The following is a 25,965-nucleotide window of genomic DNA, read 5'->3' as shown; positions in this document are numbered from 1 at the left end:
TTAATTTGAATTGAGATGTAATTTTATATGAGAGTTTTATACTGTAGTAAAAAAATTAGATGTAACTATTTTTGAGAGTTTTTTACTGTAACAAAACTCGAATCGGTGAAATGAATAGGACCTTAAACGATTTTTTATTTTTTTAAATAAAAAACTAGAAAAACATCTAACTTTTTGCTACAGTAAAAAGCTCTCACATAAAATCACATCTCAACTCGAATTTTAAACTCGAATCAGCGAAGTGAACGGGCCCTTAAAAACACGTTCGACGAAGTTGGTTTTGTTTGTTATTTTTTAAAATTGTTTTGCCGAATTTAATTAAATTTCGAAAACAGAATTTTGATGTCTTCAAAAAGTTAATCAGAATTCATTTAAAACATACGTCAAACTTATGTCGTCGACTGGATTTGAAGTCGGTCAGCACCGTCGCGGGCTCGACGAAGGCAATAACCGAGAAGGAAGGAAGGTCCATCGTAGTGGCATCGCTCGGTACGACGTGGCGACTTGCAGGGTAACGATGACTGTTCGTTTCCTCCCACGCGACCTCCAAGCTCGAAACACCTGCAACCGTTGCTACTGCCGGCGTTATCCCCGTCATCGCCCAGGTCTGAAATCGGCCATCTTCGGCGCTTTGACGAAAGCGGGTTCTCTCAGACCTTGGTTCAGAATGAGCTCAACAAAGCTACCATAGCCCAAGATCAAGATGATCCACTTCAAATTGATGTGCCCAACATATTATTCGGCCCAATTATGATGCATGAGCCCAAGAAGCTAATTGACCGACATCAGTTTTAATCTTAGCAATAATGATAATCCTTAGTAATACTAATGGTGCAATTATTTGGACTCCAGCTTGTCGGTCCAATATCGACATCAAGCCTGATACGTTGGTCTGGTCTTATCACCGGGTCCGACAAGTCGGTCCGATCTCGGCATCAAGCCTGACACATCAGACTGATCTTGACACCGATCATGACACGTCGATCTAATCTGGACGTTAATCCTTCTCATTGTTTCGTTCCCAACATTGAGTTCAAGTGATAATTTGTTTTTCTTTAAAAAAAATATGTAAGAAAATTATTGTTACCAAATGTGTTTTTTGTTTTTTGTTTTTTGTTTTTTTTTTAAAACATAAAACAAATAGTAGTTAGCAAACATGTTTTTTGTTTTATTAAATGAAAACAAAAACAAGAAAAATATTTTTATTTTTTGTTTAGAAAATGAAAAACAAAAATGTTATCAAATGGAGTCTAATCTATTAGACGATATAATAAAAAACAATTCAATTTCTTTTTTAGTATTTACTAAACAAAGTGACTGAAATTTTTGTCAATGTAATTGTTAAAATAGCCATTACATGAAACAATTATTGGTTTATAGAATGAAATTACAAAGCGTAGATAACCAGAAATCAATACAAAAATACAAAAATAAAAATAAAAAAGAGAGAAAGAAGCGGACGTCACATAAAATATGAAAGAGGCGAAAAAATATGAAAATTTAGAATAAAATAACAGGTCAATTGACACTAGTCTGCTTATTCTTTCTTTTATCATATACTTGTATAAGTTTATAATAATGTAAAACATTCTCAAACTAAAATAGATTTATTTTTTTTATAACAATGAATTATTTTAAAATATGGCACTTGACTTATTTTCACCCTATAAAATTAAGTTTTAAAAATTACCTAGCCTTTTTAAAATATAAACTTTTGACCTCTCTATTAATAAGCTGTATATTTACAAATACAATGTTAATGTCATGATATGTAAGGGTTTTAAGGAGCATAAAATGGTATTTAGCAACAAAAAAAAAGGATGAAATGGTTTAAAAAAACAATTATGGAAAAGAATATAAAAAGAAAATAAAAAACAGATTTGTGGTTTGTAGAAACATATTATAAAAAATTAATATAGGCAAATATAAAGGTAATTCAATAAGCACATTTAATAATGTAAGATTTTTTTATTAAAAAAAAGTAAAATGAGAGAAAACTTCAACAAAAACAAGTGTTTTGGTCTAAACTTAAGAAATGTAATCGATATTTTTTACGTAGACTGATGGAGGAAACCTATCTTATAGTGTTTAAAGACCGTTGGATCTTCTAATTCCAACAAGAATGGTTAATATGATTTTATCGGTTTATTATTTTAATCAACTGTTAAAATGCAAAAATAAAATGTAATGTCACAGAAACTCGTTCTACCTAGTACTAACAACCCAGTTGGGTGTGTTGTCATCTTTGTACTAAGGTCTCGTACTTGTAAAGAATAAACAAGGTTCTACTAGCACCAGTGCTAGGGGAAAACGCTTAGTCATTAGTCCCACATCGAAAGAGTACAAAGAGCTATAGTCAAAGTTGGGAATATAAAAACGCAGAAAGATGACTACGAAACTCATGATCCTTCAGGCAGTTAACGGGATGTGATGAGTGGGTTGGACTCGCTTTAACAATGCGAGATGGGTGTCCGCTCTTGCCTGGTTACGACACACGGACACTCACATCTTAACCGATCTGATCCCAAAACCCCTTTAAATACTAGTTTTAATATGTATATCCTTCATTACTCCATCCCCTTTCCTTTTCATACGCCTTTTATTTTTTTTAATGGTATGCATTTTTTAAGTACTTTTTTCATCCAGCTCTTGTACGTTTTTTTTTTTTAATTTGGATTAATTTCAAAAATTCTTTAAATTTTGTGTTTTGTTTTTTTGAATTTTATTTCGTTAACAAATTTTATCTTAATTTTATCTTTCTATTATAATAAGTGTTAAAATTATCACGTGTTATTTATTTAGTTATTTATTTAGTGAGAATTGAAAGTGTAATTATATTTATACTTTCCTAATCAAATAATTTTAAATAGATAATATTACCAAAAGATAAAAAGATAATATTACCAAAAGAAAAGATAATGAAAAAAACTTAAATGTTTTCTCTCTCTTTCTTTTTCTTCTCACTCTCTCATCTCATATGTACATTTGCTCTCCAAAAAAAATGTTGTATCTCGTTTCTTAAGTTAGACCACGATTATGATGACGGAAACCTTTGGCACTGGCATCGGATCTAAATCCCATACGTCGACGATGCATGATCCTGCCCCCGCTTTGATGGCAGTGTGAATCCCTCAATGGAAGGAAACCCATTCCTCCTCCCTACCGACGGTGGTGTTACCCAGCCTCCTCCGATAGCAAGACGTTGATCTCCTACTTCACGATGGTGTGAATCCCTCCGTCTCCCGCTCCCGCTGGTGTGAGCTCATTCACGTACATCCCCAATTTTCCCTTTTGTTCTGTGTTCTTCACTTCTTTAGTTTCAATTTCAATATAAGATCAAACAGGAAAAATCCACTTGGCTATTCTCCCTAAATCATCATTATCATCATCATTTTCTTCTTCTCCTTTCAACCCCATTTCCAGGCCCAACCCATTTCCAAGTCCTCCGAATTCTTACGCCAGTGTTATGAACAACAACATCAGCAACAGTTATGGGTATTCTTTATACAATTCTACAAGTGAAAATCTCGTCGAAGAAATATTCTCTCCGGCAAACGCGTATTTCGGGTTGTCCAAGGATGTTAATTCTGGATTAACATCTATGGACCTATTCAAGATGTGAGAATCTTATATCAACAAAAGTGGATGTTTGGGTCTGTTACTTTTGTGTATCCAGAGACTGTGAAGCTCATCTTGGCTAAAGGAAACCCACATTTTGTTTGTGATTCTCGGGTGCTTGTTAGGCCTTACAAAGAAAAGGAAAAAATTGTAGAAAAGTATGAGAAATGTTTACTCAAATTGCTCTCATATGTCCTCCTTACGATAATACTCTCCTAAAATGACACGTGGTGATTTTCGTCAATCATTATAACAAAATGATAAAACTTTTTAACGGAACAAAGTTCGGGAGAAACAGATGTTACTTTTTAAAATTCGAGGGGCAAAGTGTTACAATGGTCATAGTTCGAGGGGAATTTTTGAAATTAATCTTTTTTTTTGTAATGATATGCATTTTTAAAGTACTTTTTTCATCTATTATCTTATTTGATCATGTGTCAATCTTTTTGCTCTTAGGGTCATAATTCGAGGGAAATTTTTGAAATTAATCTTTTTTGTATATGCATTTTTAAAGTACTTTATCATCTATTATCTCATTTGATCATGTGTCAATCTTTTTGCTTTTCTTTCTTTTTATTTTTTACTTTTCTACCTTTTTGATCATTTTCTTTTTTACTTTTTTCTAGGTTTTCTTCTTTTTATTTTCTTTTTTCTTCGCTTAAAGCTAGAGTTGTTAAATGGGTTGGGCCGTCCATGGCCGGCCCGGCCCCGCCCGTAATAGTGTCAGATTTGGCACGGCCCGATACGGTACTATTACGGGCCGTGCCCGCCCGGCACGTTTGATGGGCTAGGGTTGGGCCGTGGCTTCTCATCCCTCGGCCCAAGCCCGTGAAGGCCTGCGACCCGACCCAAGCCCAGTTCAGCCCAAGCTGAATTCGGCCCTTGTTCGACCCGGCCCAGGCTCGCAAATGGCCCGTCAAAAAGCCCCTCCAGGCTATGAGGATTGTGACTGTTGGGCCCGCGAAGGGCCCAATGGTCACAATATGAAAAAAGCCCCCAAAATCCCTTATAAATATCCCTTAATCTCACCCTAAATCCCGCACAACAATTCACTCTCAACTTCACATCACACTCTCATTCTATCTCTCATCTTGTCTCTTTAATTTTGATTCTAAGCTTTTCTCTCGCGATCACTCATTTTCTTGCTCTTTCATTTACAAAGTTTAAGTTCAATCAATTTTTAAAAAATGGCCGCATCAAACTTCTCTGATTTCACTGCTCTCCCTGAGCTTGGTGATTAGCCATTTTTTGAGAATGAAATGATGCCTTCTAACCCCATCCCCATTGAACCGGAAAATGCACCGATTGATAATGCTTCAGTGCACAACGAGGAAGTTGGAGAACGCAGTAGGGGAAAAAGACCGCGAACTTCTCCTGCATGGCAGCATTTCTCAGAGGCGCCCCGATCAAATCCAAAAACAGGTGAAATGGAAATTCATGCAGCATGTAAACATTGTAAAAAACACTTTTCTAATAAAAATGGTGGGGTTACTGGTTATCTGGATAGACATTAGAAAACATGTCTACCATTGCACCAAGGTGGGAGTGTAGACTCCCCTCAACAAACATTATCACTCACATCACAAGGGTTGCAAAAGTTTACATATGATTAGTGCTGAAACTTTGGACGGGCCGCCCACGACCGCCCGAAAATACTGATTTTTTGCCCGAAGCCCGACCCGACCTACCCGAAAAATTCAGGCCGCCCGCCCGAGCCTGAAAATGCCCTTGAACGGGCCGCGGGCTTATATTTGGCTGCCCGAGCCCGCCTGAATAGGCCTTATTTTTTTATATTTTTAAATTTTTATAATTATTAAGTTATTTTGTGTTAAAATTATATAAAAATTAAAATCAACATTCAACAAATATTATTAACACAATTTAATAAATTAATCATATTAATTTTTAAATTCGTAATTCATGATTATCTCGTTAAAACCCTTACAAAAAAAAAACCTAATTGGGATAAAAACTTGACAAGGAAAAAAGAGTACAATCATTTTGTGACGAATTACAAATTTTACAAACTTACAAAGTTATACAATTACAATGTCAAAAGTAAATACATATTTACAAATTACAAATTTACAATTTAATTTGAAGCTGAAGGATCGTCTTCAAATTTAAATGTTAATCGATTAAATTCATCGATCCATTCTTGGCTTACTGGCGAAATTGTATCCTGTAGACGTTAATCGGCCCGATCCCAATCCTTAATGCAGACCAAGGCTTCAACAATGTCCCTTTACAATGCATTCTGACGTTCCGCAAGTATTCTTCCTATCATATTGAAGGCTTGTTCAGATGAAATAGTGGAGACTGAGATCAAAAATATATCCATTGCCAATTGAGTTAGGATTGGCCAAGTTAATGCTCGTGCCCTCCACTATTGAACTAAGTTAAACGATTCTGCCGTACCGTCGACTACTAAGCCTTCACTAAGGTACGCCATAAGCACGTTGAAGCTGCTGCCACCGCTGCCACTGCCACTTGTTGATGAAGATCCACTCCCAGCTTCTGTTTGAGTTGTCTTCTTCTTCTTCTTCAATCCGAAAACATTCAAGAATGAATGTGGGTTTTCATCTTGTTGTTGCGGTTCTTGTACTCTAGAGTTTGTGCTTCTAAACCTAATCTCATATTTACTATAGATGGAATATATTTTTTCCTTTATTATTGGATATTAGTCCGAACAATTGATACCTAAAAATTCACCTAAGTTTTCTAAATCACTTTCTAAACCTTCTAATTTTAATCTATGATCAAAAATAGTACCTAAATCATACAACAAAGGCAACTTAGACCAATATTTTATAGATTTTTTTTTTTTGCATAAAATGGATAGGAACTCCTAAGATGGGGTCCTCCCTATATTCGCTAAATAAAATACTAATTCGTAAAAGTTCACCTAAAGCTAAAGGTGATGTTGGGTAATATGTTCCACTAAGTTTTAGAGTAACTTCATGAGACCTACCTAAACATTGATACAAAACTTCGGCAATTTACCAATCATATGCGTCTATATGTCCTACTCCTACTTTTGCACATATATAGTTTGTTATAGCATCCTTATAGGAGATGCATTGTTGAAGCATTATATAAATTGAGTTCTATCTTATAGGCATATCTAACGCTAATGCTCTAGGAGGTATATTTAATGCTTGAAAGAACCTAAACCAATCTTCTTGTCTTTGGTTACTACCTTGAATCCATGCAAGACAATCTTTAATTTTTTTAATGTGATTACCCATTTCTTTTAAACCAGAGTTAACAATTAAATTAATTACGTGACATGCACAACATTGGTGGAAAATAGTATCGTCACCAAATAAACTTAAATCATTTTCAAAGAACTCAATTACTTTGTATTGACACTAGCATTATCTAATGTTATAGCCATTACTTTATCTCTTGATCTAAATTCATCAATTACATTTAAAATGGTATTATATATTAAATTCACGCTATGTGATCTTAGAACACATTTAAAACCTAATATTCTCTTATCTAAATCAAATCCTTTAAAGTAATGTCCGGTTACAGCTAAATAATCTTTATTGGCAACAGCAGACTAAATATCTGCCGTTAACGCAATGCACCCGCTAGTCAAGTGTAAAAGGTTTATTAATGCTTCTTTTCTTTTTTAAATAATTTTAATAAATATTTTCTAAGAGTAGTTTTTGAAGTGAACTATGTATTAGGATTATGTACAACCTTAATATATCGTTGCCAATTAGGATGCTCAACAAAACTAAGTGGTTGATCTAAAGCAGCTATCATTCGTGCAACTTCCATACGATCTACTTGCGGATCGTATTTCTAAGTGGTTAGACCACCGGTTGCGCGATCAAAAGATAATTGTGTTTGGCGGAGTTCGGATCCGCCGAATTGCCTAAGCTTTTGAAAACACTTTTTGGAGTGTCTTCTCAAGTGTGTGGTGCCATGAATAGTGTCACCTTGTAATTTAGATAAATAATATTTACACTAAGCTATATGTTTAGTGTTACCTTCATTGTCGATCTCCTTAATTGTGTCGAAGTGATCCAAAACTGTCGAGGTGCGCTTCCATTTCCTCCTAGAGGTTGCAACACTTGCAGACGCAGTCGCACTGGCACTCGCCGCTTCTCCACGCCCACCACCATTGCGACCACGACCTCCAGTACATCCACCAGGGCTCGGATTAGTAGATTCCTGCGTAACAAATTTATTAGTGGGAAATTGCCCTTCTTTCACGTTGTGTTGGGCATCAATGGGAATACCATTATAACCAAAATGATCCATTATAAAAATATAAGAGCGATTTGAGCGAGAGAGCTTTAGGATAATGTGATAGTTTTTGGAAAAATTGTGAGAGAGATTTGAGAGATTGAGAGAGATTGAGAGAAATTGAGAAGGATTGAGAGAAATTGAGAGAGTTTGAGTGAGAAAATGTGTGGGGGATGGGGGGTATTTATAGGGAAATTTTTTGGTTAAAAAATTGATTTTTTTTCATAAAAAATCGGGTGCAACAGCTACTTTAGGGCTTCGGCGGGTCGAGTTCGGGCGGCAACAATCAAAAAACTAGCCGTTGGACGGGTTTTCGGGCATGTCAGGCATTCGGGCAAAATCAGGTTTTTGGGCATTCGGCCAGTTCGGGCATTCGGGCAAAATCGGGTTTTTGGACTTATTTTCGGGTCGGGCACCAACGGTCAAAATTTTGACCGTTTCTCGGGCAAATCAGGCTTGGCCGGAAATATTCAAAAAAAACTCCGACAGACGGCAGTTGACGGCACCTACACAGCGGCGGGCTCTAGCATGGTGTCCATTTTCGGGCTACCCGAGCCTGAATTTACAACTTTGGACGGCCCGGCAATTGGGCCTACCTGTCGAGCCTGAAAAATTTAGGCCTCAGGCCTGCCCGCCGGCCCAAAGTTCCAACACTACATACGATGCACAATATGCTCGTGAGGCACTAGCTAAATTTCTAGCGAGTGCCGAATTACCTCTTTCTTTTGCAGATGATGAGTCGTTCGAAGAATTCATACAGACGGCCTTCTGCCCACAATTTAAACGGGTAAGTAGAAACACAACTCGTTCTGATTGCACGAAATTGTTTTATGTAATGAGACAATCTCTAGTTCATAATTTTAGGTCTTTTAATGCTATTGTATCTTGTACTTCTGATCTATGGGCGGGGTGTAATAAAACTATATATTAATATGGGATAGAAGATAAAGTTTTAACTATTACTTTTGATAACACATCAGCTAACACGGATGCAATTAATATGTTTAAACGTAGTTTGAAACGAGCGTTTAGGGAGGAATTTTTTTCATCAACGGTGTCCGTGTCACATAATCAATTTAGTAGTTCAAGCAGGAATTGAACATATTTCAGCTAATCTAACAAATATTAGAGAATCTTTATTCTTCATATCTAGTTCTGAAGCTCGGCTCCAAGAATTCAAACAATATTGCAGGAACAGTCAGATGCACCCAAGAAGGTTCCTAACTGACGTGAGACATAGATGGAATTCCACATATTTAATGTTGAATGCTGCACTCCTATATCAACAACTCATCACAACGTATGTAAATAGTAAGAACGATCAACTTTTAATTTTCGATACAGAGTGGCAGATTGGTGAGTATTTTTTTAAATTTTTAGAAGTTTTCTACAATGCTACTGAATTACTTTCCGGAGTTTATTATCCTACTGTACATTTACCTTTACATCAACTATTTAATATTTCAGAAACATTTTCTTATTATAGGGATACTGAACTTTTTGAAAACATAGTTAAGCTAATGGAAACTAAATTTAAAAGTTATTGGTCAGGTTGTCATATGTTATATGCATTAGTAATTATTTTAGATCCTAGGTGCAGAATAAATGGGACTGAATCTTTGATGACTGCTATAATAGAATATTTAGATATTGATATGCTACTAAGTTAAAGCTTCTATGCACTTTATTTTAAAATACTCCTTTTATCACTTTGTTTCTGTTAAAATAATTTTTTTAAATGTATATTTTTTTTTACTTTTTTTTTTTTTGCCAGAGACTCATGTACATTTTAATTCATTTTTAATGTGCTTTTTTAAAATAGATTTTTCCTCTCTTAAACCTATTAAATAAATTTTTACGAATGTGTCCCTGCTTAATTTTTTTCGGTAATGCTTCTTATATCAAAAGTATTCAACAATTTTTCTCAAGCACGTGTCTTTTAAATAGCTTTTCTTCACAACATTTTCAATTATTTAGCTCTCGGGCCATTTATTAATCGCCTTTTTCTTTTGTTTTTATATTTTTTGCTAATTTTTCTTTTTACCTTTCATCTTTTTTAATTATATTTTTCACTTTTTATTAATTTATATTGCTTTTCTTCTACTTTATTATTATATATTTTCAAATCCACTTCATTAGATTATTTTTCTTTCTTAGTTTGTCTTTGTTAAAATAAATTTTTTACAAATATTTCCTTACTTACATATTCTTAATTTTCCCTTGTACATTCTTACATCTTCATTTTGAAATGTACATCATAAAAGAAAATTTTTCTTCTAATTTAATTATTCTCTATTAAGTAATAATCTTTTTTTTTAAAATACATCTTTCTTAAATATTCTTTTACATCCTTTAAATATTTACTTAATCAAATTGTCTTTCAAGTTTCGTTCCCATTCATTTTTTTCAGCTTTTATTGCTTGTCATTTTGTTTTTTTGTTTTTTTGCTTCTTGCTTTATTTCTTTTATTGCCCCCAATAAAAACTCTTTTAAATGTGATCTATTGAAATTTTGTTTTTATTGAGCTAAACTCTAAAGAAAATAATAGATAAAAAAAATTAAACTTAAAAACAAATTTTAAATTTGTATGTTCAAAAAATATAATATACTGAACACCGCACATAACACATTATTTAACTATTGTATATAAAGAGACAATTACTTAAATAACATAAACAAATCACAGTATAATTTTCTATATAGATAAAAGTATTTTGAGAAAATTTTATGTTTCCTTCCTATCAAGAAAAACATCTAATTTTCTCAAAATATTAATGGTAAACAATTACTTCATAAAAATCTCAACAGAACAGACGCAGCCTATATAATCTAAAAACCCGCATAAGCACGAAACAATTCACTTCGTATAAACTGTGTATAAGGGTTATATACAACAAAATAAGAACTGTCCCGGAAATATGTACATGAGGAGTAAATAGACCAGATGACGAAAGAATATTGAAAAATGGGAACAGCAAAAGCTCTCAATTGCAAATTGTTAAATCCAACCCATCCATAACATCTAAAACGTCAGTCCTGGAGCGCTCAGAGCATCGTCTAGCAGGCACTTCCCTATCAGGTGAACTCCCAGTACTCCTGCTCCGCGTCCAAAATCTGGTTTCTCTGCTCTTAGAAATAACAAATTCTTGACTTTTGCTTACTCCTAGGACTCCCTTCCTCCTTCCAATTACCTCTTCTAACAAATATCTATCCTCTTGTGAAAGTTGAACCTTGTGAGGTTTAGTGCTAAGGTCCATGGATAGAAAACGTTGCATTTTGCTGTGCAAATTTAGTCCCTTTCGCGTTGGAGACCGAGTAGGCAAAGGTTTCAATCCATTATCTTTATGTCTTGCCAAGCAAATTAGGTGGTGAAGCCATGTTACCAATTCTAGTATGTATACATCTGTCTTCTGCTTATCTGCATGATATAGTGTCTGAAGGCGAACCAGGTTGTTTTGCGTGCTTGTGCTCTTGCCAAACTCGGGACTGACAAATGAAGGAGAAGAACGAAGTCAAAATTATGCATAGAACTATTGAATAAGGTGTTTTCTTTCACTTTTGTACGCACACACAGCAGAGGGAGGGTATTGGCTACTGACCCAGAATTTGCCCATTCTCCGACCCATCCAAAACCTTGATGTGCTCTGCCACCATATAGCATAAAAATATTAAGAAAGTTGCACCAAAAACTTAAGATTGTGAGCACGGGAAAACATATTAAAGCAGGTTTTAAAACTTCCACTTAACCTACTTGTTGGTATTGGTAGCAACTGGAACAAGCCACTGTAGAGTCTTTTCCATTTCAGCCTTGATCTGTGACACAGAGAGCTGTGGAAGACAAAACGTGAAGCGATCACATGAGAACAATAATTGAAAAGAAAAAAGGCAAATTAGAACAGTAGTTACGTACGTTACATCTCAAACTCTATGAAGCAGATTAAAAATATGCTGATGAAAATTTCAAGAAATGATGACGTGCGGATATTGATATAGAAATGCATCTCTTGACCATTCTCCAGATAACATACCTGTTCTTTTGCATTAAGAGTCTGCAACCGAGACCGTAAAGCTGTCTTGACACTGTTTGGCAACCCATGATATAATGTGTCCCTCATATTTGGAGGCAGGCAGCTTGGCCGAGATGCCTAATCAGGGAAAACTTAAATGTGTGAGTGGACTACAATAGTACAATAGAATTTAGCAAATGTGTGGCAACTAAATGAAACATGCCCATTACAGAATAAGATAAGAATTGAGATTACAATGTTATCTATCTGATTGATGACATTGGCATAATGTAATGCAAGACCGGCAACACCCAGCCTTTGAGAATCTTTCCTTTGCTCTGTTCCAAACTTTGCAACTGTCATGAATAGACAAGTCCTTTAAGAATGAAGGGTATTATCTAAAACAAATTTTACTAAAGCCATGAACATTTAGCCCTCGTTACATACAGCCATATGCTGGAATGATATTCAGACAAGATCATAGATATAAGCAAATGTTATGACAAATTTGTGTATCACTAAATGATGGTAGATATGTCCCCTAACAGCAATGATAATTGAAATTCCTCTTAAGATTCCTTCACTTGTCATGAACTGGACAATAAACACGTTTAAAGTCGCTAATTGACACCCTTGAAACATGATCAAGGGAAGAAAATTGCAAGTGCAACTAGCATATAGTCACAGACTCATACATATGTACCATACGATGACTGAACTTGTGGAATCACTAATGATCAAATCAAGAAATATTTCATACCATTTTTTCCAAATGCTTTTGAGATCGCTTGATGTGCATAAGTAACAATATCAACAAGCTTCTCCACAATCTGCAAAGAGGAAAATTATCTCGATTATAAGTAATTAGATTATTCTGAATTACAGAATTTTCGAGGACAAGTTTTCCTGTGGATAGCTAAACTGATATATCAAAGTTCTTTTATAAGGACAACACGCGTCATTGTTGAATATCATCTACATCTCCAGAAATGTTATTCTCAACAGAAAGGCTATGTCGACAGTTTGAAATTTAGAATGCAAATGTAACCAATAGCAGCTATCAAGATCTTCCAGATTAGAAAGAAAGAAAATAATAATAAAAAAAAAAAAGAAAAGCAAATGATTTACTTTACTCCCAAAATAATTCCAGATAACAGAGTGCAATCCTCTAGTAATTGTAACAAGTGGTTAAAACAGAATACCTCCTCCAAATTTCTAGACCAAAGAGATTTCTTTTTCAAGCTCCTTACAAGCTTTCTTTGTTGTTTTAACTCACTGTGTAACATCTTGAGACTCTCTCCTACAATTACAATGAAAAATCACTGTTAATAAAGTTATAGTGCATTCTAGTTCAAAGGAGCCCCTAGCAGATATTTGACACCATTCAATCCGAATTGAGCATCTAGAAACAATTTTCACGGGTTCATCTACAAACAATATTCTGTAAAATTAAAGTGGAAAACAAAGAGCGGTAGCAAATTAATTACAAACTGTTGTATATAGAAGACCAAGGACAGGTGAAGTAATGCAAACCAGGTGTTAAAAAAAAAAAAAAGAAAAAACAAAGAATACCTATAAGATCAGAAAGGTTCTTTGCTAACTATTTGATGCACACATTTACTGTAGATATAGACATATTATCATCTCCCGTGAAATTAGGGAAGCATGTCATGCAATCATTTTTTTCTAAAATTTAGAAATGTAAAAATCTTGCTTAAGTTGGCACCAACTATACAGTTAAAAGTTACTCATAACATGAGAAACGCTTAAGAATATATTTACTATGGCCAACCTCTTCTAGGGAGATTTAAGGCTTCCACTTCCTCGACCTTTTGCCTGTAATCTTGTTCGAATCTGTCCAAAGCATTTAACTCGTGGTATAGTTCCTGCACATTTAAAGGGAGTTAGGTTCTTCAAATTAGATGTCATAATAATTAAAGAAAGATCTATTAAGAGTTGCAATGGGAGGAGCAGGTAGCATACAAGTGTGGCCACTTTAGTTTTAAAATAGAACAGTTGTGCTTTTGGAGAGTTCAAATATTACCAAGTAGCTGGAGTACATGTGTAATGAGCTTTAATCAATATGAAAACGTCACTTACAGAAGTGTGTTGAGCGAGAACAGTCAATTCATGCATTTTCATTTCTGCCTCTTCTCTTTGTTGTCTATGAATAGAATCATCTGAATCTAATCTGAAATTTGCACCATTTCAAGTATTATTGCATTGTCTGATAGCACAAAACAATTATCATCCCATAGCCATCTCAGTAAGGAATTTACCCAGAAAAGAAACGACCAAGGTTGTGCCACTGTGGATCCTTACATAGATCTCCAAATCTAATTACTTCTCGCGAGAAAACATCAAGCTCCTCCCTTTGCATTCCGAAGGAAAAAATTCATTCAGGAAGATATAAAATAGAAGTTGATACTTGTAAATTGAATTTCCCAGCCATAAAAGAGAGGACAGAACTCATCACAAAAGTAATACTTAGCACCTCCTCTTACCAAATATGAAATAACTATCAACTACCTTTTATCAGCAGCAGCAATACTTAGCAACTCCACCATGTCTGTGGAGACTAATAGTTGAACTCCTTGAGAATGTAAAACATCTTTCTTTAGGAACTGGACATTTTCTTTCGAAAGAGATTCCAACAAGTTCGAAGCCTTGGCAATCGTATTAGCTACTTCGAATGCCAAAATAGAAATCTTATTCCCTCTGGAAGCAACGCCAGAGACAAACCCACCATTGGCATGCAAATTTGACATGCTACTTCCAAGTGTATCTAAAACTTCTACTGCCCTCTCCAGACCAACAATGCCGGCCCTTCCGAGGGCTGAGCTCTTATGTGGAGCCTAAAAAAGAAATGCAACATTTAACCAGTACACATAATAATAAGCATTGATACATCAAAACCATAGTGAACTAAAAGAAAATCTTTGTTTACTGATTCAAGTTTCCTTCAATGCTATTTTCATTAATTAAACCTCAGATGGAAATTCTCAAAGATAAATTCAACAAATTGTATTCTAACGTCAGCTTAAAATATAACTTCACCCCAATTCTATATGATACTACAACAACATAAATATCTAAAAAAGTATAAAAAATCTGGTAAATGTGCATTCATAGAAAAATATTTCCAAATTTCCCCACTGGATAGCAAGTTAATGCTTTTCAAATTAAGCTAGCAATAAACTGGATTGAATTTAAATAACTTTTAGTCGATGCCCCTTCATTAAATTGTGCAATTGTTCTACAAAATTATACAACATAAATTTACATTAATGTTTGTGTCGCTTCCGCTTGTTCCAGAATAAAGTTGGACTAATTCCGCCCACAAAATCAGAAACGACATTTTAAAAACCTAATTGGCAACATACCTTGGTAGCTCCCGTCCTAGCCGGCGTTGACGGCTTCAATTCGCTGGAAAACGACAATTGTCGCTCGTCTACATCGTATGTGTTCTGCGTTTTCCCGGAATTATACCCATTAGAGTACTGATACGACTTCTCTTTCGTCTTACCAAAGCTCCTTTTTGTTTTCAGCTTTCCGGAAAATCTCAAATTATTTCCTTCGTCTTTTACACTTCGCTTCGTAGTCCCTGCTGAGCAAACAGCTCCCATTTTTTTTTTTTTTTTTTTTTTTTTGTAAAATTCTCTGATTTAAACCTGAAGAAGAACGTAGAAAAATGAAAATATAAAATAAAATAACTGAGCGAATCTGTTTCTCTCAATTTTGCTCGAAAAAACCCAACTTCCTCAGAAATCAACCCCAGATAAAAATAAAAATAAAAACAACAACAACAACCGTACGGAAAAAGAACTTAACAACAACAACAATCGTACGGAAAAGGAACTCACTTCTTTGCCTGTTTGCCGAGAGTATCAAAGGAAAATTATAGAATTTTTTGTGAAGAGAAAAAGAGAGAGAGAGAGGAGAGCGAGATTGGTTACAGTGTGGAAGAGAATGTTGAGAACTATAGATTGAGAGAGAGAACAGAATTTTAGTTAGTTGGGGTGAAATAATAATAATGAATGCAAAATGAACTAAAAACAAGGGATATTGATATATATGATTTGGTAGGTTGGGAGAGGATTAAAAAGAACGCGTTATTACGACGACGGAAATCTAGTGGGCATGGGAATTTGACCTGAGAAAATTGCATTGAATGAGAGAATGAGAAAGAGAGAGAGGATCGCCTCCTTCTGACTCTTCTTTGTATGAACGCGAGAGAGAGAGAGAGAGAGCGAAGGAATATGAAAATCCCGCCCCCCCTCTCTCTCTCTCTCTGTTTCTTTGTATGGACTTGACGTCATCGTCCAGTCTTCCACGTACCCATTTACCATTTTACCCCTCCCGGTTTAATTTGCGTACGAGATACGCAAATTGCAATAACCAAATTCACCTGGTTGGCATAGACTTGAAAGGATGAAAACATCTGCTTACATGAAAATTTTCAAATTAATTACTTGTGTAATAATAATAATTCTCTATTTTCTCAGTTGCTTTGCTTGCCAAATCCATGTCTCATTTGTTGTAATCTCCACAATATGTTGAACTGTACATGGCCGTTACTTGAATTCAAATCCTTTTGTTCTTTTATTTAGAATTAATTTTAAGTACACAAACTCAAATCTCAATTTTTGCATGTCAATTGATGTGACATGTCAGGGGTCATTTTTATATTAATAGACATTTAAAATATTTTTATGTCACTTAATAATAAAATATTACATCTATCAATAAAAATATGACAATCACATAACGCATAAATTAATACACAAAAATTTAAATTTGAGTTGTTGTCTCTAACATTACTCTTTTATTTATCGTTTGTTGATGATTTTTTTCTCCAAAAATTAGTATATCACATGATAACGACCTGAAAAAAGCATTAGCCTTGAGCTAAATAATGTAACCAAGATAATAGGTTTCATTAAACTAAGGCTTGGAAAAACTCTCTTGCGTTTACTTTTCTAGATATCGTAAAAAAAAATCAGATAAAATAATGGACATTTGTCTAATTTATATTAGGAATTCAGAACGTTCAAAATGTTGATTTTCCAAATCAAATGATTGTATACTAGTCTCTATCACACCAACAACATGGCCCTCTAGATAACCTGAAATTTTCAGCTCTCTTCAATTTGTTTTATCTACGGTTGATTGAGTCAGAGGAAAAAAAAAGTATAATATTCTAGTAATTTGATATTCGCTATGCTCGACCGGCATAGACTTTTGTCTTATAGTAGTTGTTTTTGTGCTTTGCCAATTGAATATACATTTTGCCTACTCTATTATCACAATATCATTACTTAACAATATAGAAGAATAAAGAGCTTCGTTTGGAGTTAGTTATTACGCATATCATTTCAATTACGGTTTTTTTTTTTTTTCAAATTTTTATACATGACATAATGAAGCTACAATTTCCAGCAAATAGTAAACCCCGGTGTTGTTAGATCAAATAGTCTCATTTTTTTTTTCTTTTTCCTTTTGCTTGGACTTTTTAAAAATAATGTTATAGATACCAACTCAAATCTCAACTCTTATATATCAATTGACGTGTCATGTGAGTTGTTGTTTTATATTGGTTGGTGTTTAAAATATTATTACGTCTATTAATAATAAGAAGTTATATCTACCAATAAAAAAAATAAAGATTTACATACTATATTAATTAATATTTGAATTGGTGCTCCTAACATTACTCAATTTTTAAAGTCAACATTCAGCAATAAATGTACAACAACTACATAATTTGCTCTAAACTTTGAATGTGCAGTAAATAAGAGTGTGTGTGTGTGTGTGTATATATATATATATATTGCTAGGCGGTTTGAATTGAAAGGGTCAGATAAACAAATTCGATGAGGTTTATCATCAAATCTGACGATGCAATAAGAATAATATAAAATTCTGAATCATAAATCATGTATTGAATGGAGTTCACGCGTTATAAATAAAGGCATTAAGTGATCGATGATAACTCAGTCTTAGCCGCTACATCAGATAGTAACTCTCTTAAGAACAGACCACTAGTAAAAAGTGTGACATACATAGGAGGTCGATCGCTCTAAGGAGATACAAAGGATGACATGAGGTCGATTGCACTAACCATTGTAAGCAAAGATGATTCTAGAAGCGCTTATAAAGTCGAGTCTACGCAAGTCGAGAGATATGCGAGATTTACTCCGAGATTTACTATTCACAATTCAAGTATACAAAATTTAAGCAATAAAATCGTCATGGTTGATTGTAATCTCCATCTTTTGGAAAACTATCCTAAAGGATAAGAAAAATATCTCTAAATTAAATAAGAAAATGGACGATGTTCAATAGATTTAAATAAGGAATTGTACGTTGAGAAATCCCAGAGTCTCATTCTGAGCATTAGTGTGTATAATTTCTTAAAAAATAGTAAATTTTCTCTTCTTTACCGTGAACGTAACTTTGAATCAACTAAATTACTATAATTCTCGTGTATTTTTATTATTTGATTGTTTTTAATCAAATTTTATATTATTAAATTTGAACAAACCATTTTAAAATTTATTAGATTCATGTTGACAAATTTTTACCGTCAACGCAAAGTATGATGGCCATGGTAACTAGGTATGCCCTTTTGATTCGCTTAATATTAAAGTGATTTTGTTTGGTAAATTTTCATTATTATCTTTTTTTTTTTTTTTATCCACTGCAGATATTCTTTTCAGATCCTAACTTCTAGGATGGTTCTTTGTTGACTTCGGCTGTTTGACTTTTGTTAAAACGCTGTTTAAGAATTAGAATCTCAATTCTCCAATATAAACTATCATCGGATAGTTCAGATTCTAACCACAGGAAGTATACAAGTATCTATTTGAAGTTTTTATTGTTTTATCTTTTTTTTTAGCGATTTAAAGTAAAAAATAATATTAAAACCACTAATTCGTTTATTAAATAAAAAAAATCTGACAGATGTGAGATTGCATTTGGTGTTGGAGTAAAATTTCATCCAATACTTATTCAACGTTTTTAGACTAATACTTCAGATTGAATAAGTAAATTATCTAAAAAAATTAGAAGAACACTCGAAGAACACAAAAAATCTCAGAAAAAGTAACAAGAACAAAGTGAAGACAATTACAAGATAATTGTATTCAGAAATGAGTGCGTATCTTTTTCTCTCAAACTGAAGGAATTTATAATACATTAGGAATTAGAGGTTTAATTCCTCCTATTAATTCGAGAGTTTATTCTCTCTTCAATACAAAAAGTCTCTTCACTTTTTTTGGGTGTTATAAACAATTAATAAACGAATTAAACTTAAGTCATTAAACGCTTTTAATCGTCGACTATTACTTGACATTGATGCTTGATAACTCTTGATCTTCCAACTTCTTCCCTATCCGAGCGTACGCTCGGGTAGTTAGCCTAACATACACTTAGGTGGTTTCCCTAATGTACGCTCGAGTAGTTTCCCTAGCATACACTCGAGTCGCCCAAAAACTTATTACATTTTATTAGCTCCAAAAAAATCTATCCAACACTTGGTAATATATATTTAGTTTGTGTAAGGATTGTTAATATTTAGTTGACTAGAATACTAATCAAACTATATCACCATGTAAATGTATAATTAAGAGGATGTTTGGTAGAGGGATTCGTTCCCTGATTCGAATCATGATTCGTGATTCGCTACAGTTTTTTCTCTCGCAAAAAATACACGTAAATCAAAAATGATTCGAATCACATGGTTTGAATCCTCCAACCAAACGTCCTCTAAGTCTTACTTTCAAAAAAGCAAAAGATGCGTGGAGACAAGAAGAAAAATATCCATATTATAGCACTATTATTTAATAGATGATAGGTCCCGCAGTGTGAGACCCACAGTTATTTTATTAGACGGTGGGTGGTAGTTAAGTATTTTTTTAAGAAAAAATATAATAGAGTGAATAAAAAGAAAGAACGGCGGGTGACTTGAAAACACACGTTGTTGGTCATAAATACAGGCGAGAATGTAAAGAAATAATATTAGACTTGATGAAAGAAGGTGTTTCGTTTCAGAAGAAAAAAGTTAGAGAAACAAAATGGTTTTGCATGTTCCAAAGCCAAAGAAAAAAGATTTAGGATAAAACTCAAAAATGTTAATGGATTCAATACTAAATATTGCTTCAATTTTCGACGTCTAAAATGTTTGTTTTTGACAAGTCCAAAACGTTTTAAAATGTTTCAAACTGACCTGATATATATATATATATATATATCTTGTTGTGGTAAATTAGTCATTAAGTTGTGTATATTGAACTGAATAAATACGTGTAATCTGCGTGCCATTTATGTAAGGATGGAATTCAGTTATATATATTGATCAGTTATAACATACTGAACTGAATAGATACGTGCAGACGTGGACTATGTGCCGTTTAGAGACTTTTACCCTTACATAAACGGTTTATGTAAGAGTTAAAGTCTTCTTCTTCTTCCCGAAAAACTTTTTATAATTCCTTCGTCTTTCTTAGAAGAACCACTTTTGTTCCCATCTATATTATCACCGTGCTAATGCCCACGCAGTAGGATTTCATTAATGATGGATGCGCAAAAATCATAGTCAATGTTGCAGTGCATTTATGTGTTCTTCTCGTGTTTTTAATTTTCTCATAGTCAATTCCCGACTCAATTGCGGCCTTCTTTTTGGCATTTTTTTATGAGACGCAATTACCGCTCGAAATTCAAAACTATAAATACACTTCAACTATACCGCCATATATATAGTACCGGTTTTTTATCCACATAACCGAAATAAAATAATTATTAAAAAAAAAAGCAAAATATAAAACATTGACGATTTGACACAAGCATAAATAGATCGACCCAATTAAGTACACTTGGGACGGTCGACTAGTTGTTGATCATATACAGCAGAGCTTAGGAAGTACTACTGATACTATACATGATTCTTCAAGAAATTTGACCAGAGTTAGAGATCTCAACGGTTCTAGATGTCCTCCCAGTGGAAGATCCAACCTTTTCCATGGCCCTCACCACATCCATCCCCTCCACAACTTTGCCGAACACCACGTGCTTGCCGTCCAGCCACGGCGTCTCGCCCGTACATATGAAGAACTGGGACCCATTGGTCCCGGGCCCAGCGTTGGCCATGGACAGAACCCCCGGCCCAGTGTGCTTCTTTATGAAGTTCTCGTCCGGGAACTTTGAGCCGTAGATCGACTCGCCGCCGGTGCCGTTCCCGGCCGTGAAATCTCCGCCTTGGCACATGAACCCGGGGATGATTCGGTGGAAAGTCGAGCCCTTGTAGTGCAGCGGCTTCCCGCTCCGTCCGGTTCCCTTCTCTCCGGTGCAAAGGGCTCGGAAGTTCTCCGCCGTTCGCGGCGTCACGTATATATATATATATATTATAGAAAGGATATATTTTCTCTTGAAAATTATAGAAAGAATATGCCCAATTTTGGTAGTGACAAGTCGTAAATGTTGACTATTTACATGTCTTCATCAGCTTAGTAGGTCGAGAAATTTCCTTTGAATGTGCTATCTCGCTAAAGGGGCGTAATTGCCAAGGAGTTAGATACATATAAGGGCGTAATGGTCAACTCGTGAAAGAATTACCTTCAAAACCCAAACCGGGTGGTGCTGATTTGCTAGGCGGTTTGAATTGAAAGGGTCAGATAAACAAATTCGATGAGGTTTATCATCAAATCTGACGATGCAATAAGAATAATATAAAATTCTGAATCATAAATCATGTATTGAATGGAGTTCACGCGTTATAAATAAAGGCATTAAGTGATCGATGATAACTCAGTCTTAGCCGCTACATCAGATAGTAACTCTCTTAAGAACAGACCACTAGTAAAAAGTGTGACATACATAGGAGGTCGATCGCTCTAAGGAGATACAAAGGATGACATGAGGTCGATTGCACTAACCATTGTAAGCAAAGATGATTCTAGAAGCGCTTATAAAGTCGAGTCTACGCAAGTCGAGAGATATGCGAGATTTACTCCGAGATTTACTATTCACAATTCAAGTATACAAAATTTAAGCAATAAAATCGTCATGGTTGATTGTAATCTCCATCTTTTGGAAAACTATCCTAAAGGATAAGAAAAATATCTCTAAATTAAATAAGAAAATGGACGATGTTCAATAGATTTAAATAAGGAATTGTACGTTGAGAAATCCCAGAGTCTCATTCTGAGCATTAGTGTGTATAATTTCTTAAAAAATAGTAAATTTTCTCTTCTTTACCGTGAACGTAACTTTGAATCAACTAAATTACTATAATTCTCGTGTATTTTTATTATTTGATTGTTTTTAATCAAATTTTATATTATTAAATTTGAACAAACCATTTTAAAATTTATTAGATTCATGTTGACAAATTTTTACCGTCAACGCAAAGTATGATGGCCATGGTAACTAGGTATGCCCTTTTGATTCGCTTAATATTAAAGTGATTTTGTTTGGTAAATTTTCATTATTATCCTTTTTTTTTTTTTTATCCACTGCAGATATTCTTTTCAGATCCTAACTTCTAGGATGGTTCTTTGTTGACTTCGGCTGTTTGACTTTTGTTAAAACGCTGTTTAAGAATTAGAATCTCAATTCTCCAATATAAACTATCATCGGATAGTTCAGATTCTAACCACAGGAAGTATACAAGTATCTATTTGAAGTTTTTATTGTTTTATCTTTTTTTTTAGCGATTTAAAGTAAAAAATAATATTAAAACCACTAATTCGTTTATTAAATAAAAAAAATCTGACAGATGTGAGATTGCATTTGGTGTTGGAGTAAAATTTCATCCAATACTTATTCAACGTTTTTAGACTAATACTTCAGATTGAATAAGTAAATTATCTAAAAAAATTAGAAGAACACTCGAAGAACACAAAAAATCTCAGAAAAAGTAACAAGAACAAAGTGAAGACAATTACAAGATAATTGTATTCAGAAATGAGTGCGTATCTTTTTCTCTCAAACTGAAGGAATTTATAATACATTAGGAATTAGAGGTTTAATTCCTCCTATTAATTCGAGAGTTTATTCTCTCTTCAATACAAAAAGTCTCTTCACTTTTTTTGGGTGTTATAAACAATTAATAAACGAATTAAACTTAAGTCATTAAACGCTTTTAATCGTCGACTATTACTTGACATTGATGCTTGATAACTCTTGATCTTCCAACTTCTTCCCTATCCGAGCGTACGCTCGGGTAGTTAGCCTAACATACACTTAGGTGGTTTCCCTAATGTACGCTCGAGTAGTTTCCCTAGCATACACTCGAGTCGCCCAAAAACTTATTACATTTTATTAGCTCCAAAAAAATCTATCCAACACTTGGTAATATATATTTAGTTTGTGTAAGGATTGTTAATATTTAGTTGACTAGAATACTAATCAAACTATATCACCATGTAAATGTATAATTAAGAGGATGTTTGGTAGAGGGATTCGTTCCCTGATTCGAATCATGATTCGTGATTCGCTACAGTTTTTTCTCTCACAAAAAATACACGTAAATAAAAAATGATTCGAATCACATGGTTTGAATCCTCCAACCAAACGTCCTCTAAGTCTTACTTTCAAAAAAGCAAAAGATGCGCGGAGACAAGAAGAAAAATATCCATATTATAGCACTATTATTTAATAGATGATAGGTCCCGCAGTGTGAGACCCACAGTTATTTTATTAGACGGTGGGTGGTAGTTAAGTATTTTTTTAAGAAAAAATATAATAGAGTGAATAAAAAGAAAGAACGGCGGGTGACTTGAAAACACACGTTGTTGGTCATAAATACAGGCGAGAATGTAAAGAAATAATATTAGACTTGATGAAAGAAGGTGTTTCGTTTCAGAAGAAAAAAGTTAGAGAAACAAAATGGTTTTGCATGTTCCAAAGCCAAAGAAAAAAGATTTAGGATAAAACTCAAAAATGTTAATAAAATGTTTGTTTTTGACAAGTCCAAAACGTTTTAAAATGTTTCAAACTGACCTGATATATATATATATATATATATCTTGTTGTGGTAAATTAGTCATTAAGTTGTGTATATTGAACTGAATAAATACGTGTAATCTGCGTGCCATTTATGTAAGGATGGAATTCAGTTATATATATTGATCAGTTATAACATACTGAACTGAATAGATACGTGCAGACGTGGACTATGTGCCGTTTAGAGACTTTTACCCTTACATAAACGGTTTATGTAAGAGTTAAAGTCTTCTTCTTCTTCCCGAAAAACTTTTTATAATTCCTTCGTCTTTCTTAGAAGAACCACTTTTGTTCCCATCTATATTATCACCGTGCTAATGCCCACGCAGTAGGATTTCATTAATGATGGATGCGCAAAAATCATAGTCAATGTTGCAGTGCATTTATGTGTTCTTCTCGTGTTTTTAATTTTCTCATAGTCAATTCCCGACTCAATTGCGGCCTTCTTTTTGGCATTTTTTTATGAGACGCAATTACCGCTCGAAATTCAAAACTATAAATACACTTCAACTATACCGCCATATATATAGTACCGGTTTTTTATCCACATAACCGAAATAAAATAATTATTAAAAAAAAAAGCAAAATATAAAACATTGACGATTTGACACAAGCATAAATAGATCGACCCAATTAAGTACACTTGGGACGGTCGACTAGTTGTTGATCATATACAGCAGAGCTTAGGAAGTACTACTGATACTATACATGATTCTTCAAGAAATTTGACCAGAGTTAGAGATCTCAACGGTTCTAGATGTCCTCCCAGTGGAAGATCCAACCTTTTCCATGGCCCTCACCACATCCATCCCCTCCACAACTTTGCCGAACACCACGTGCTTGCCGTCCAGCCACGGCGTCTCGCCCGTACATATGAAGAACTGGGACCCATTGGTCCCGGGCCCAGCGTTGGCCATGGACAGAACCCCCGGCCCAGTGTGCTTCTTTATGAAGTTCTCGTCCGGGAACTTTGAGCCGTAGATCGACTCGCCGCCGGTGCCGTTCCCGGCCGTGAAATCTCCGCCTTGGCACATGAACCCGGGGATGATTCGGTGGAAAGTCGAGCCCTTGTAGTGCAGCGGCTTCCCGCTCCGTCCGGTTCCCTTCTCTCCGGTGCAAAGGGCTCGGAAGTTCTCCGCCGTTCGCGGCGTCACGTCGGCGTAGAGCTCCATCACGATCCGTCCCGCGGGGGACCCACCGATCGCAATGTCGAAGAACACCTTAGATTTTGACATTGTAAAGTACAGGATCGCGATTCAATTTCAACAAGCTGACGATGCTGTACGTGTAATTGCAGTGCCTTGAGACCGCTTATATACTACGAGAGCGCCGCTTGGTCTGGGATTGGATCTGGACCGTTGGGAGTCTTGAGTATTACACGCGTCACGTTTCTAGCTTCGAAATGTTTTGACTCCGTGACTGTGTTGATGCCACGTAACGGCAACTGGCAACAAGTGGGAGATACTAGTGTCAAAGTGGCAAATGTGTGGAGCGAAAAATCGTTTTTTCACGTGAGAAAATTGTAAACACTAAACTCTAAACACAGTTCTATTATAAGTTACTCTTTTAATAATAATCAATTAAATTTTAAATAATAATTTATTAAATTTTAAATAATATATTAAATTACGGATGAAATCAGTGATATTTATTAAATTATTAATAATAGTCAATTAAATTAAACGAAATTTAATAAACTAGTGATGAGACCTAAAAATCTTAAATGATACCGTTATTTGTCGAGCAAACTTTCTATGGGCTAGATTGGACAAGGCCCATAATTCATGGAACGATGGGACAAAGATGCAGCCCTTTTTCATTTCCGCCAAAACCCTGTTTGATCGAATTTAGGAAGTTAGTGAAGTACGTTTTTGAAGATTGTGGATGAAGACAATCGATACGGTTTGGAGTTGTTTATGTTGAAGATAAAGCCAAGACTTAGTCTTACTATTATCTCGTAGTTTGTTGTAACAATATTCTAGCTGTCAATATCTTTAATTAGGATATATATCTCTTTGTTATTCTACCTTATCTCTCGTATACGGTTAGACTAAGTTTGTTAGGTTAAGATTAT

General features: G+C 34.6%; 3 protein-coding genes and 1 non-coding gene across 4 annotated transcripts; 1 reads left to right on the top strand and 3 right to left on the bottom strand.

Annotated features, from left to right (window-relative positions):
- The first annotated feature begins 2,422 nt into the window (after nucleotides 1–2,422).
- On the top strand, nucleotides 2,423–2,526 carry LOC112093082. Its single transcript, XR_002902907.1, has one exon. It is a non-coding gene; the product is annotated as a small nucleolar RNA Z279/snoR105/snoR108 (small nucleolar RNA).
- An 8,199-nt stretch (nucleotides 2,527–10,725) lies between these two features.
- LOC21399136 lies at nucleotides 10,726–16,153 on the bottom strand. The gene is made up of 13 exons (XM_010106163.2): nucleotides 15,752–16,153; nucleotides 15,272–15,559; nucleotides 14,418–14,743; nucleotides 14,168–14,260; nucleotides 13,989–14,079; nucleotides 13,681–13,774; nucleotides 13,091–13,188; nucleotides 12,649–12,718; nucleotides 12,144–12,244; nucleotides 11,910–12,026; nucleotides 11,633–11,709; nucleotides 11,481–11,525; nucleotides 10,726–11,367 (listed from the first exon to the last, which is right to left on the bottom strand). Exons 2-13 carry the CDS (start codon nucleotides 15,512–15,514, stop codon nucleotides 10,866–10,868), a joined length of 1,857 nt encoding a protein of 618 aa, XP_010104465.1. The 5' UTR covers nucleotides 15,515–15,559; nucleotides 15,752–16,153; the 3' UTR covers nucleotides 10,726–10,865.
- A 4,632-nt stretch (nucleotides 16,154–20,785) lies between these two features.
- LOC21399135 (peptidyl-prolyl cis-trans isomerase) lies at nucleotides 20,786–21,287 on the bottom strand (the record flags this gene model as incomplete). The annotated part of the gene is made up of 1 exon (XM_010106162.2): nucleotides 20,786–21,287. A coding segment is annotated over one exon (453 nt), but the record flags the coding sequence as incomplete, so codon positions are not given.
- Nucleotides 21,288–24,558: 3,271 nt separating this feature from the next.
- Nucleotides 24,559–25,156, bottom strand: LOC21399134 (peptidyl-prolyl cis-trans isomerase). The gene has a single exon (XM_010106161.2). It carries the CDS (start codon nucleotides 25,124–25,126, stop codon nucleotides 24,608–24,610), a length of 519 nt encoding a protein of 172 aa, XP_010104463.1. The 5' UTR covers nucleotides 25,127–25,156; the 3' UTR covers nucleotides 24,559–24,607.
- Nucleotides 25,157–25,965: the final 809 nt, after the last annotated feature.

The sequence above is a fragment of the Morus notabilis genome, unplaced genomic scaffold (assembly GCF_000414095.1).
Source record: "Morus notabilis unplaced genomic scaffold, ASM41409v2 Scaffold550, whole genome shotgun sequence".
Lineage (NCBI taxonomy): Eukaryota > Viridiplantae > Streptophyta > Magnoliopsida > Rosales > Moraceae > Morus > Morus notabilis.
This window is presented reverse-complemented; position numbering and strand designations above follow the sequence as displayed.